At 35.5% G+C, this 14,732-nt stretch overlaps 1 protein-coding gene across 5 annotated transcripts in view; it reads right to left on the reverse strand.

Annotated features, from left to right (window-relative positions):
- Positions 1 to 1,872: 1,872 nt before the first annotated feature.
- The window catches only part of UBE3A (ubiquitin protein ligase E3A), a 91,833-nt gene continuing 78,973 nt past the window's right edge, over positions 1,873 to 14,732 (reverse strand). For all 5 annotated transcript variants that reach the window (XM_080807561.1, XM_080807559.1, XM_080807560.1 and 2 more), the window contains 2 exons: positions 3,504 to 3,647; positions 1,873 to 2,506 (listed from right to left, as the gene is read on the reverse strand). In XM_080807561.1, the coding sequence (XP_080663687.1) occupies positions 2,386 to 2,506; positions 3,504 to 3,647 (265 nt within the window). In that variant the 3' untranslated portion in view covers positions 1,873 to 2,385. The remainder of the gene's footprint in view (positions 2,507 to 3,503; positions 3,648 to 14,732) is intronic.

The following is a 14,732-nucleotide window of genomic DNA, read 5'->3' on the forward strand; positions in this document are numbered from 1 at the left end:
TTTTCTAAAATAATAAAACTGTAAAATAAAGTTTCTACTTCATTTGGAAAGCTAATTATTTTAGTTTATGGTTCATTTTATCCCCACAGCTTCCTGCAGACTGTTGGCTGATTCACAGATAACCAAAATATGTAAGTGTTCAGGCAAAAAAGTGCTTTCATAAGAAATTTGGGTAGAAGAATTAGTCATTATAGTCAAAAATTTGTTTTCCTCTTCCTTGAGATACTGTTCAATGGCATTCTACTAAACAGTAGTGAACAGGAGGCAATGGTAAGAGAAGTGGTAACATGCCCAGGATAATTACTAAGCAAGTGAGAGCGGCTAGTATGGACAACCAATGACTTTTTCTCTTAAAATATTTTTAAGGGTAGGTTTATTTTGAACTGTTTGTTAAAAGTCTATTTGATGTGAATTCTATATCTGATAACCTATACTCAATTACCATTCACAAACTTCATACAGATATGTTAATACAATTATAGAACTTCAATACTGTGATAATAGAACTTGAGAACTGAAGAACACACATTTCTTCACGAATTTATTATATAAAATGCCCCCAGAGTATTTGATTTCTCTCCTTCTTTCATTATACACAAGCACATGGATGAGACACTCTTTAAGATGACTGTAGTATCATGAGAGTCCCTTGCATCAAGGTAGTGTACATACCTTAACAGTGTTCTAAAGGCTGGCCGAGAAAACAACAACAACAACAAAAAAAGTTACCTTATCACAAGATGAAAGCACTGTTTTCTTTTTCCTCTAAATTATGATGAAAAATGTCACTGTTTTATTTAGCATTATGGTACACAACAGATCTGTCTCAATTACTAAAATAATTAAAATAATCCTGAAAGATATCCTTTCTCCCCTCCCATGATTTGAAAAGCTGTATTTTTCCTGCCAATTTCAAACAAATCATCAGGTTGATCTAATCTCAGTCTGTTAAAACAATCATCAAAGCACAAGCTCAGCACGTTAGCTGTATATAGCTTGTAGTAAAAGGATATATCCATATCTCTCCTTAGTTAAAAATACATAATCCTTTTATTTTATATTGTAATAAAAGAAATTAACATCACAGACACAGAAGACTAGAAAGGGGAAACTACTTACTTCTGAATGTCCAGTAATTTAAACCTATTTGTACTTTTCCACATGGAAGTAATATTTAACACTTACTTTTTGAAGTATAACTTAATCTTTGGGGATATACAATGTAAATAGGACTTAAGAGTAATAGTTCCATTCATTCCAGGTCTGCTTAACGTATGATTAAGTAAAACAAGGCACAATAGCCATCCTTTCTATTATGTTGCAACACTGATCATGTGCCTTGATAAAATGGCTGATTAGACAAGATGATGGCAACATGAAGGGAAGACTTTGGATTGTCTATTTAAAATGCAGGTAATAAGTAATTAATAAAAAATTTAAGTGCACTTTCACATGCTTTGCGTTTATAATAAACAACAAACTTCCTAGCTTTCTTGCAACAGGCTTGACTACCATTTCTTTTGGCCAAATGCACTTTTCCCCAGTAAACTTAAAACAACAACAATAACAATAACAACAACAACAACAACAACAAGATAATCCCTGTCCTTTCATATACTAAAAAAGAGGATTGGCTACTGAAACAGTTCATTGCAAGACACATGAAGACGACATACTGTGGCATGAGTTGTTTTTAATTTGTTGTGCTGTTACTAAAGTAAAGTTCTGAGGGCTGCAGTTAAAACATTCCAAGTTCTCCCTTCCATCTTTATTGATTTCAAGATTTTGCACAGAAAACTCTTTGGGGACTAGAACAGCAGCAATTGCATCACACTGTTTTCAAGACTTCAAGTTTCAAAGCAAATTGTTTAAAAAAAAAAAAAAAACACAGTTCCTGATTTGAGTTAGATACAGGGACGAAAATAGCACATAGTTGAAGGTTACACAGTCTACAAATGGTGGCAATATTTTCCTTGGGAGAGTAGTTTTGTTGGTATATATTTTTTAAATACTCAAAAAGGCTCAACCTCAAGCAGTAATAAACACAAGCAAAAGTGATTTAACCCTTAAAATAAATATTCAGAAAAACCTCTCTGTACATACAAGTGAAAGAATAAGTAACACTTTCACGCAAAAAAAAAAAATAATAATAATAATAAAGGATTTGTTCATATAAGTAGCTGAAATCTGCTGTTCCAGCCCACATATCCCCAATAAAGAAGGGAGGCACAGACATAAGGTGACTACTGTGGTTCACTATCTTACAGCCTTTTTGTACTGGGACATTATCACCACCAAATTCATCCCTCTTGTTATAATTATTAAAATTTTAAATTTTTCTTTTCCTTTTTTTCCATTTTTCTTTTCTTCTTCTTCTTTTTTTTTTTACAGCATGCCAAATCCTTTGGCATAAGTGATGGCCTTCAGCAATCTTTCTTTAAGTTTTTCTTTGCTTGAATATTCCGGCAGTAAAAGGACGTTAAAGCAAGTATGAGATGTAGGTAACCTAAACAGAGAGAATAGGGGAAAATAGGAAAATAAATCACGGAGAATATACTCAGCACTAAAAAACCCCTACTTTTAGATGGTATGTATAGTTGAGATGGTTTGCAATGCAGGGTACACATTAATGCAACTCATAAACTTTTTGTTTTTCCTATGCAACTACCAAATATCAGTTGTTTTTATCTTATTATTCAATCCTAATGATGATGATGATGACTGATGATAACATATTGTATCCACTGAGTCATTATGACATACCAGATATTGTTTAATTTATATTTTATTGATCTCATTTAACTTTATCTTCTCAAAATAAACCTATCATTATCCCCACTACAGAGCTGACATCACTAAGAAGTTAATTTACTCTAGGATGAAGATAATACTCAAACCTGGCTTTTAAGATTTCAAAGTCTATGTTCTTTAATGCCAGCTAGAAATATTCTTGGCAATATGAGCATATAAGTGACTTAATAACAAATATATGTAAAGTTACATTAAAGCCATTATGCATCAAATAATGTGGAATACTAATAGAAATGGTTCTATATATTTAAACCCTTAAATATGCTACTGTTCACGTAAGATCCTTACTCACAAAAACATTAACTTATACAATGAAGAAAGAACAAGATCATGAAACTTGATTCAAATGTTAAGATTATGAAATCTAGTGCTGAACAATTTTCTGAGACTCAATTTAACCATTCTTAAATAGATTACATAATACCGCTTTCAATTTAAAAAATTCTGAAAAACTGAATCATATCACTTTGCAAAATTCAAAATCAAGTGAGCCCTTTAATAGCTTTGAACTAGGCCAGTGTTTTAAAAATTTCTTCAAACAAAAGCAGCAAAATTTTCTCTGAATTACCAGTTCATGTGATTTGGAGAGTTCCACATAAAACTGTTAGAAGTGCTCAGAAGCTCCCGACAGTTCCCATGTGTGTGATATGGAATGTAAGGTTCTCGGTATACAGTCACAATTTAATAATTACCTTTCTGTGTCTGGGCCATTTTTGGCTATAATCATCTTTAATTTTCCTAGTCCACCCACAGGTGCTCTGTCTGTACCTGTTGTAAACTGCAAGAAAAGTCTTTTCTGCTCATCTGTAAATGAATGAACGATTTCCCAGAACTCCCTAATGAGAAAAGGTAGAATACTGATTTTAGTTTGGCATTCATTTATAACTAGTACTAATTTAAGTTTATGACTTATTAAAACTGTATTATGGAGATAACCTGGAAATTAGTATCAGAAACCCTAAATATTCATTCCTGGTGATCAAGGATCTACAAATTACTGATGCAAATTTATCTTACGGAAACACTTAAAGGCATAGTTCATGGCTACATTATCTAGAACAGTAATAACTGGTAAACTGAAGTGTCCTATAACAGGAAATAATTATGTAAACTATGGTATACTCATACAATATAATCAGGAATAAAAGACAAAATCCAAAACTCAAATCCTATAAATATTGAAAATATGAGATTGGAGGGAGGGAGGTGATACCAATTAAGGACAAAATAAAAACACATACACATACACACAGACACACGTGTAGTAGTAGGAATACAAAGGCACAATTTTTTATATAAACCAGAACACTTTTGATTTTGTGGGCTGTGGAAGTAGGGATGGGGATAATTCTGGTATTTCTGCTATATGCAATGATTTAGTCCCTGACATTCCTAAAATCTACATGATAAAAGTCATGTTGTTATAATGATGCTTGTTAGAGTCACTCTAAAAACAAAATACAGTTCATTAAGAGCAATCTTGGCGTACGTGTATGAATAATGAGGTATCCATAAATTTAAAAATATGCACTAATTCTCAGCTCAAAAAATTTCAAGAAAAGAATACATTTTAACATTTATTTGAAAAGCTCTTTCCAGAATCTTGGCAGAGAACATCACACTTCCTACATGTGTAATTATAATTCTAGTTTTTGATATCCTTGTATTCCAGTATACAATTTCTATATTAAAATGTGGGCATTTTTATTGGTATAATGCCAATACTTCTGACAGGGTTAGCAGCTTAATAGACTTCTTGGCTCTCCTTCAATGTCCTCCCACTTCTTTCTCCTGATATTCTAACACCCTCCTCAGTTCCTGCAAACCTCCCATTCACCTGGAGAACACAATAAAGAACTACATCATAACAACAGGAAATTAGACATGGAATTTGCAGGTGCATCTTTCAGGAAGAATTAAAATCATTCCACAGTCTAGATCATTCCTATTGGGTGGCTGACAAGAAAAAAGTCTCCTATGGCCCAGCGCTCTCTGTCAGGGCAGAACAGTTCCCCTGCAAATGGGTAGTAATCAAGTCACTATAGGAGTGCTCTGAAGCCTAACTAAACCACCCACACCTGAAAAGGCAGATAGAAGGGTACCTTGACCAGTCTGTCTACATTATTTATTTATTTATTTGGTTCTCTCTAGAATTTAAAATTAGAATTTAAAATATTGGGGTTACTACTAGTTTAGACAATGAAAACACTTACTGAATGAAATTCTTCTCTTCCTATAAGTGCTATGTTCTATATTAAAATTCTGAATTAGGAATGCAACTATTTAGAAAACTGAAAATGAAGAAAAAAACTTCTGCATTTCTCCCTAAGTGATAGGTTCATGGATCACACCCCATTCACATCTCCTAAAACCTATGCAGATCAAAAAAGGGAATCTGATAGAAACACCCATAACCTAAGTTTAGATTAAAACTAGGAAAACAGAATAGCAAACTCCCAAGTGACATGTAAGTTGAGAGTATGAACACCTGAGCCCAAATTATCACAGTCCTACAAGAGCAATACAGAAGACAGGGGTGTGCAGAATAGTATGGGTCAGACTTCACCCTGGGCAAACCCCCACCTCAAGAGTGAACTGCTAAAGAAAGGTAAGAGCAATGGGGGGGCTAAAAGGGCGGGCCCTGGAAAAGTACCAGGGTAGAAATGACAGGTAGAATCAAAACCACAGTGAAATACCACCTCACACCAGTCAGAATGGCTAAAATTAACAATTCAGGAAACAACAGATGTTGGCAAGGAAGTGGAGAAAGGGGAACCCCTCCTACACTGTTGGTGGGAATGCAAACTGGTGCAGCCAATATGGAGAACACTATGGAGGTTCCTCAATAAGTTGAAAATAGAGCTACCCTACAACTCCACAATCGCACGACTGGGTATCTACCCTGAAGATATAAATGCACTGATCTGAAGGGGCACATGCACCCGAAAGTTTATAGCAGCAATGTTCACAACAGCCAAACTATGGAAAGAACCTAGATGTCCATCAACAGATGAATGGATAAAGAAGAAGTGGTGTGTATAAATACATATACAGTGGAATACTATACAGTCATTAAAAAAAACCCCGAATCCCTGCCATTTGCAACAACATGGATGGAATTAGAGGGTATTAAGCTAAGCGAAATAAGTCAATCAGAGAAAGACAATTATCATATGATATCTCTGATATGAGGAATCTGAGAGGCAGGGTGGGGGAATGTGGTGGGTAGGGAGGGAAAAAATGAAACAAGATGGGACCGGGGAGGGAGACAAACCATAACAGACTCTTAATCTCAGGAAACAAACTGAGGGTTGCTAGGAGGTGAGGGGGTAAGGGACAGGGTGGCTGGGTTATGGACATTGGGGAGGGTATGTGCTATGGCGAATGCTGTGAATTGTCTAAGACTGATGATTCACAGACCTGTACCTCTGAAGCAAATAATACATTATATGTTAATTTTTTTAAAAAAATGACAGATAGGCATGATGCCTGCAAGTGATGGGGAGTACCCTGGGAGGCAGAGGTGTCTCCTGAAAGTAGCTTCTGGCTGTAATGGAATGGAGGCAGCTAATGAAAGATTCAGGCCTTAATTAAACAAGATGGAGTTGAAGAATCAGAAGGTGCTAGGCCACATAGCCATATATTAAAGAAACTGCTGTTACCATAAAAACAAAAGAGGGACCCATTCAATCAAGAGATCACTAATGCCACCCAAACTTCTCCCCACTGTACCATGAGATCTACCAATAGCAGGTCCAGGAAAACCTCAACCAACAGAAACACAAATGGGAGAAACAGAATTCCAAAATCCAAATAAAGATATTATGAAACAAGTTCAGCAAATAAATAAGAAGCTAAATTGTCTAGCAGAATAAAGTATACTTGAAAAATTCAGTCATGAAAAATGGAAAATCACATATATTCCAACATGAAGAGAAAATGCAACAGCAGATCAAAAAGAACACCATTAATCAGAAATACAAAACTCAGAAATGAAAACATCTGGAACAGAAATGACAATACTCGAATATACTCAAGAAATATGCAAAATAAATTTGGAAACAGAAGGTTAACTTACATGGTGACCAAAGGAATGACCAAAATTTCTAGTAGGGACATAGAGAACACAAAAGAACAAGAAAAAAAGTATATATCTGTAACACGTATGTATGGAATAATCCAGGTATGAGATGATTCACTGTGACATTACTTCTCGTAGCAAAATGCTGGAAATAAACACTATGTCCAGGAATATTAATAATCTATACTGCTTTCACACAATAACAGTAGTCAGCCATACAGAAGAAGACGGAAGATCTCTCCACCTTGAAATGAGGTGATTTCCAGGATACAATGAAAATTCCTCCTCCGTCCCCTAGAAAAAGTCTGTATGCACTAACTAACGTTTAATAACAACGGTCACACCTTGAGCCCTAAGTTGACTTTTAAAGATGCCATTCCCCCAAGAATTTCTTCTAAAAACGGCTTATTTCAGGCCTAGAGTTAAAAACGCTCAAGGTGAGCTAAAAACTTCAAAATGAAAAATGAAGTGATGTTAGAAGCATACCAAGACTAAGCAATATGAATATCACTAAGAATAATGACTGTGAAACACGCTCAATATATAAAAATCTATGAGTTCAAAACAATATCCAGAAAGAGGCAAAAAACAAAACAAAACAAAACAAAAAAAAACACAACTAAAATCCAAACTCAACTGTTACTACTCAAATTATTACATTAACTCCTTACTCTAAAATATTTAATTACATTTTATTGTGCCTTTTCAGTAAAACTGTTTTACACAGTAATCAAGTAACAACCACCGATGAGGAAAAAGAACACCAGGTATATATGTAGAATTAACAGAAGAAATTTTTTTTTCCAAATCACCATTTTGCAAGCCCCAGGGAAACAATGGATTCAGATAAGGATACTAATAGATATGAAAGAAGAAATACAGATTAAGAGGTGTGGGAAAGATGATGGTAGCAGTGACAGTTATTTTGTTTTTGCTTTTCTTTTGAATCTTCCTACTCTCTCCTGTAAAACCAGAGCTAATTGGATGGGAAAATGGAAGACCTATAGATAACACCTTCAAAACTAGGTGACAAGACATCCCCCCACAAATCCTTCCATGTAAATGAATAGGAACACACCACTAACAGCTGGAACACCTGGTTGGTATCCGTGTCAGTGGGTGAGGATGCAAAAGGAAGGCAACTGGGTTTCTTACAGCCCTGGGAGCAAGGGAACCTCAAAACCACCAATCCACTGGAAAGCGCAGGACAATTTGAGAAGACAGCTAAAAGAGAGTTATACAATTTGTAGGCAAATGCAGGAGATCATGATACAGTATACAGTAGAAGCTCTGGGCCCTTAAAGCCCTTGAACACCAAAATTCCTTTCTGAAACTGAGGAGAAACTGCTGGAAATAAGGTCCAAATTCACCAAATCAAGAATAAAAAGGCCAAGAAAAACTCAAATAAATGTACTTTTCTTTTTTCTTAAGTCATTTTGCAAAAATAAAATGCATAGAGCTGAAGCATGAAAAATCTGCCCTGGCCTATCTCTCCCTTTTCCAAATATGAGAAAACTCTTCTCACTTAAAAAGCACACCAGAAAAGATCACAAACACTAAGAGTTACTAGAGAGGAATAATATGTGTATGTGCGCATAGGAATGATAACTCTATAGAGAATAAGATTACATCGAGAAGATCTGCCAATAAAACACATGAAAATTGTAAACAAAATTCAAGTGAAGCTAAAAATTTTTAAATAACAGTAGAGGCTATGAAAAGACAACTAACTTAGAAAGAAAATTTCTGACAAAAATTTAGAAAAATTTCAGAATTTATGAAAAAGGATTCTGGAAGATATGACAGAACTAGGGAATAACTGGAAATAAAATAAGTAATGTCAAATTGAGGAAGCAAAACTTAATCTAGAGGAACCATAGGATAAATAAGCACAATGATAATATAACAGAAACAGAAGATAAAAAACTTAAATTGAATCAAGAAAAGAAGCGATGCCTGAGAGTCTCCTTCTCAACCCAGAGACACAGTTGACAGGGGATTTCTGCCACAAGAGGTGCTGGCCTGGGAAGTGGTCCCCTTCTTGTGGAGCCTTAGAGTCCCTCCTAGTCCACAGACACTGAATGGCCATCAGCACCAGCAAGGGGGATCCTGCTATAATACGCACAGAGCCCAGAAGAGCTTTTCAGCCCTACGGGCTTGATACACGTGCAACTCAGCCTGGGGAAGCTGTTAATTTCACCTCCCTCAAGCAACACCATCATGGACCACAGGGAGCCCTCATGGAATGAGATAAATAAAGCAGAGCAGAACAGTGCCACAAAAGCTCTGAAAACTAAAATTTGTCACTGGAACTACAACCCACAAAAAGTATGCCAGCACCTGCATGCTACACTTGAATAGTATGAATAGGATGACTGCCTGCTAAAGTAAAAAAGTGTAAACAGGACCCAGAATCTCCTAACAGACACAATGCCCAGGACACCATGCAAAACTATAATACGAAGGAAAGAAAATCAAGTGGTGTCAATACTGGGATGAGTAAGATGTTGGAATTGGGGTGCCTGGGTGGCTCAGCCAGTTAAACATCTGCCTTCGGCTCAGTTCATGATCTGAGTCCTGGGACTGAGACCCCACATTGGGCTCTCTGCTCAGGCAGAGTCTGTTTCTCCCTCTTCTCCTGTGCTCTCTCTCTCAAATAAACAAATAAAATCTACAAGGATTCTAATGCTGTCATCATAAAAATGATTCTACAATTTTAAGTCCTATTGTTTCACAAATGAAATAGGAAATCCCAAGAAAGAAACAGAAGTTCTAACTTTAAAAAAAAAAAAAAAAAAAAAAGAGCCAAACATAAATTATGGACTTGAAAAACACAGGGTAAGAGAAAAATACTGGATGGGCTCAGTAATAGAGATGACAGAGGATAAAAAACTGAACAAGAGAGAAAACTGGAAAACAAAAAAAACCAAAAACAAATCAGAGTCTCAGGTACCTGTGGAACAATGACAAATGACTAAACACTGGCACTAGAGGCACAGAAAGAAAGAAAAGAAAGAGCGCGGACTGAAAAAGTATTTGAAGAAATAATGGCCAAAAACTTTCATGTTGGGCAAAAAACAAACCCACAAATTCAAGAAGCTGAACAAATCCCAAATGGCATAACAAAATTACTCTTCAGCAATAAAGGGAAAATAAAGATATCACCAGATAAAGGAAAACTAAAAGAATTTGTCATTACCAGACCTTTTAAGAATGATTAAAAGGAGTAATAAAAGATGGGACTCTTAAAGCAAATGGAAAAAAGAATGGAAATAGCAGAAACATAGGTATATACGACAGACTACCATTCTCATCAATTTTGTAAATCCTGTGTGATGACTGATACAAAAATCATAACAGCATTAATATTCCAGACAATATTTAAAAGTGGGGAAAGAAATCAAAATGGGGGGTGCCTCGGTAGCTCAGTCGGTTAAGCAACTGCCTTTGGCTCAGGTCATGGTCCCAGAGTCCCGGGATCGAGTCCTGCACCAGGCTACCTGCTCAGTGGGGAGTCTGTGCTCCCTCTGACCCTCTCCCCTCTCATGTTTGCTCACTCTCAAATAAATAAATAAAATCTGGGCTGCCTGGGTGGCTCAGTGGGTTAAAGCCTCTGCCTTCGGCTCAGGTCATGATCCCAGGGTCCTGGGATAGAGCCCCACCATCGGGCTCTCTGCTCAGCGAGGAGCCTGCCTCTCTGCCTACTTATGATCTCTGTTAAATAAATAAATAAAATCTTAAAAAATAAATAAATAAATAAATAAATAAAATCTTTAAAAAACAAAAAAGAGAAAAAAAAAAAGAAATCCAAATGGAAGCAAGGTTTCCATACTTCACTGGAAGAGGTGTTGATCCACTCTCACAAATGTACAGAGCAACCAGGAATAACACTATACTGAACAATACAACCCAAAAAATGCTAAATATAAATCAAGAGTGTGCCCAAAAAAAAAAAAAAAAGTATGAGTAATTAAATAACCCACGGAAGGCAAAAAGATAGAAACAAGCAATCATAAAGACAGAAACAGAAAATACAAAATGGGGGACGCCTGGGTGGCTCAGTTGGTTAAGCCGCTGCCTTCGGCTCAGGTCATGATCCCAGGGTCCTGGGATCGAGTCCCACACCGGGCTCCTTGCTCAGCAGGGAGCCTGCTTCTCTCGCTGCCTCTGCCTGCCTCTCTGCCTACTTGTGTGTACTCTCTCTCTGACAAATAAATAAATAAAATCTTTAAAAAAAAAAAAAGAAAATACAAAATGGTAGACATAAACCCTAATGTATCAATAATTACCTTAAACATGAACTGTCTAAATATACTAATTATAAGGCAGACTGACAAAGTGGATGAAAAAAAAAAAAGAACCATAAACTGTTTCTAAATTCATTTCAAATTCAGCAACAGACTGGTTGAAAGCAAAACAGAGAAAGATACCAGGCAAACATTAAAACAAAACAAGAATGGTGTATTCATATTAGATTCAGAGCAAAGAAAATTACAAATCATAAGGAGGGACCTTACATAATAATAAAAAGACATAATGACTCCAAATGGGTACGTACAAAAAAGAAAAAAAGACAAAAAAAAGGTAATACTAAATGACAAAGCCTCAAAATACATGAAGCAAATCCTGACAGAGATAAGAGGAGGAGGAGATAAATATCAGAAGAGACCTACAGAAATATGCTCAGCTGATTTCTGGCATATATGAAAAAGTAATTTATTGGAGGAAAGATAAAGTAGTGTATCTAGACTATGCAAAGAACTCTCAAATTCAACAGTAAAAAACAATCAAGCGCACTCTTGCCATTTATCAGAGAAATGAAAACTTGTGTTTAGCTAAAAAACTGTGCATGATTATTCATAGCAATTTTATTCGTAATAGCTCCAAACTAGGAACAACCATGAAGTCTTTAATAGGCAAATGGTTAAAAAGACTGATGAATCCATATCAAGGAATAAATACTACTCATCAATAAAAAGAAACAAACTATTGATTTGTGGAAAAAAATGTGGGTAATTGTCAAGGCTGAGTCAAAAAATCTAATCCCAAAAGGTGACATATATGTGATTCACTTAATACAACATTCTTGAAATGACAAAATTAAAGAAATACAGAACAGATGGGTGGTTGTCAGGGATAAGGGAATAGAGTGGGGTTAGGGATAGGGTAAAGGTATGGATATATAGGTGTGACTGCCTATATAAGAGCAACAAGAGGAGGAATTCTTGTAGTGATAGAATTTTTCTGTATCTTGACTGCATCCTACTTGTGATACTGTACTAATACTTTATAAAAATTTGCCACTGAGGGAAAAATGGTTACAACTGTATCCCAATCTATAATTATTTCCACAATAAAGTTTAATTTAAAAAAAGTGTTAAAGAAGATTAATAGATGAGATGAGTAGATTTTGGAGGAAAAAAATCAGCAGAGACAGAGAGGCACATCACATAATTATAAAGGATCAATCCACCAAAAAGACATACTGAGGCTCAAAGTGTATGTACCAATCAAAAGATCTTCAAAATAAAGTAAAAACTGATAGAGCTGAAAGGAGGAATGGACACATCCACCATTATGGAGCATTCAACACCCCTCTCTCTGAGCAACTGATAGAAATACAAATCAGTAATCTGCAAAGTCATCAACAAACAGAATCTAAATCAACATTTATAGAACATTCCACCCACCAACAGAGAATACACAAATTCAAAAGTATTAGAGGAGTCAGGAAGAGTTAAGTTCTCTGATTATAAGAGTCAAACTTTCTAGTTTTCAGTAACAGAGATGAGGAAGATAGCCAAAAACCCTGGAAATTCAACAATATAATTTTGTTTAAATTACAAAGAGAAAGTCTCAAAATAATTCTTAAAAAATACATACATATGAAAAAAATGAAAATATAACATATAAAGATATGGGATATAGCTAAAGCAAGGATGAGAATAATATTTAAAGCACTAAATGGTGACATTAGGAAAGAGGAAAGGTCTCAAATCAATCAATTTCTATCCTCAGTAACCTAGACTAAGAAGAGCAAATAAACCAAAACAAGGAAGGAACTAATAAAGAACAGAAATCAATGAAATTAAAAACAGGAAGAGAACAGAGAAATAAAAAGCTGGCTTTTCAATATAATCAGTAATTTCAACAAACCTCTCAAGCAAGACTAACAAGTTTAAAAAAGGGAAAAAAAAACCCCACAAATTACCACTATGAGGAATAAAGAAGGGTATGATAGTTCAGATCTGCAGACATCAAACAGATAAAAATGGAATATTATGAACTCTGCACACATAAATTTGACTACCTTAATAAAGTGGATCAACTCCTTGAACAACACAAATTACCACCACCCACCGAATATGAAAGACAATTTTAATAATCTTATAAACATTGAAGAAGTTGAATTTGAAACTAATATCCTCCACAAAAAGGAAATTCTAGGCCCAGATGGTTTCTTGGGAGAACTCCATGAAACATTTAAGAAATAATTAGTACTGGGGTGCCTGGGTGGCTCAGTGGTTTAAGCCTCTGCCTTCAGCTCAGGTCATGATCTCAGGGTTCTGGGATCGAGCCCCACATCAGGCTCTCTGCTCAGCAGAGAGCCTGCTTCCCCTCTCTCTCTGCCTGCCTCTCTGCCTAATTGTGATCTGTCAAATAAATTAATAAAATCTTAAAAGAAAAAAAAAGAAAGAATTAGTACCACTTTAACGCAAGCTCTCCTAGAAAACAGAACACTTCCTAATTCTTTATGAGGCCAGAATTAACCTTGATGTTAAAACCAGACCAAGACAACATTAAAAAAAGACAGAAACTACAGACCAGTATCTTTCATCAACTTAGACACAAAAATCATTAACCAATTACCAAGTCAATGACAATGAACTAAATGGAAATGACTCAGATATGCAACACTGGTTCAGTAATGGAAAATCCATTAATGCAATGTGCCATATCAAATAGAGGATAAAGAAAAATCATGCTTGTATCAACAGATGCAGAAAAAGCAAATGACAAAAACCAAAAGCCTATTCACAATAAAACTTAACAAACAAGGTATATGGGGAACCTCCTTGAATTTGTAGAGAGAGCACTAACTACACTAATGTCAAGCTTAATAAAGATAAATGCCTTCTCCTAAATTCGGAAACAAGTCAAGGCTCTTGCTTTTACTACTCTTATTCAGCACAGCGGTAAAAGTTCTAGCCAGCATAATAAGGCAGGAAAAAAGAAATAAAAGGCATACAAATTTAAAAAGAAGCGTAACTATCCTTATTTACAGAATACACAAATGTCTATACAGAAAACTCCAAGATGTCTCAAAAAACAAAACAAAACAAAAAACCTTTTAAAGGTGAGTTCAGCAAGGTCAAAAGATAAATGGTCAACATATTAAAAAAATAAAACAAAACAAAACAAAACCCACATTTCTATATACTAACAACATGTGGAAACCAACATTAAAAATACAATGCAATGCCATTAAAATAAAATAAAAATACAATACCATTTACAATCACCACAAAGGATACCACATACTTAGGTATAAATCAAACAAAACACGTACAGAATCTATGTGCTGAAAATTACAATGCTGATGAAAGGAATTTTAAAAAAAAGATCTAGGGGCGCCTGGGTGGCTCAGTGGGTTAAGCCTCTGCCTTTGGCTCAGGTCATGATCTCAGGGTTCTGGGATCGAGCCCCACATCAGGCTCTCTGCTCAGCATGGAGCGTGCTTCTCCCCCCCCCCTCCTCTCTGCCTGCCTCTCTGCCTACTTGTGATCTCTGTCTGTCAAATAAATAAATAAAATCTTTAAAAAAATAAAAATTAAAATTA

This window comes from Martes martes, assembly GCF_963455335.1.
Source record: "Martes martes genome assembly, chromosome: 7".
Taxonomy (NCBI): Eukaryota; Metazoa; Chordata; class Mammalia; order Carnivora; family Mustelidae; genus Martes; species Martes martes.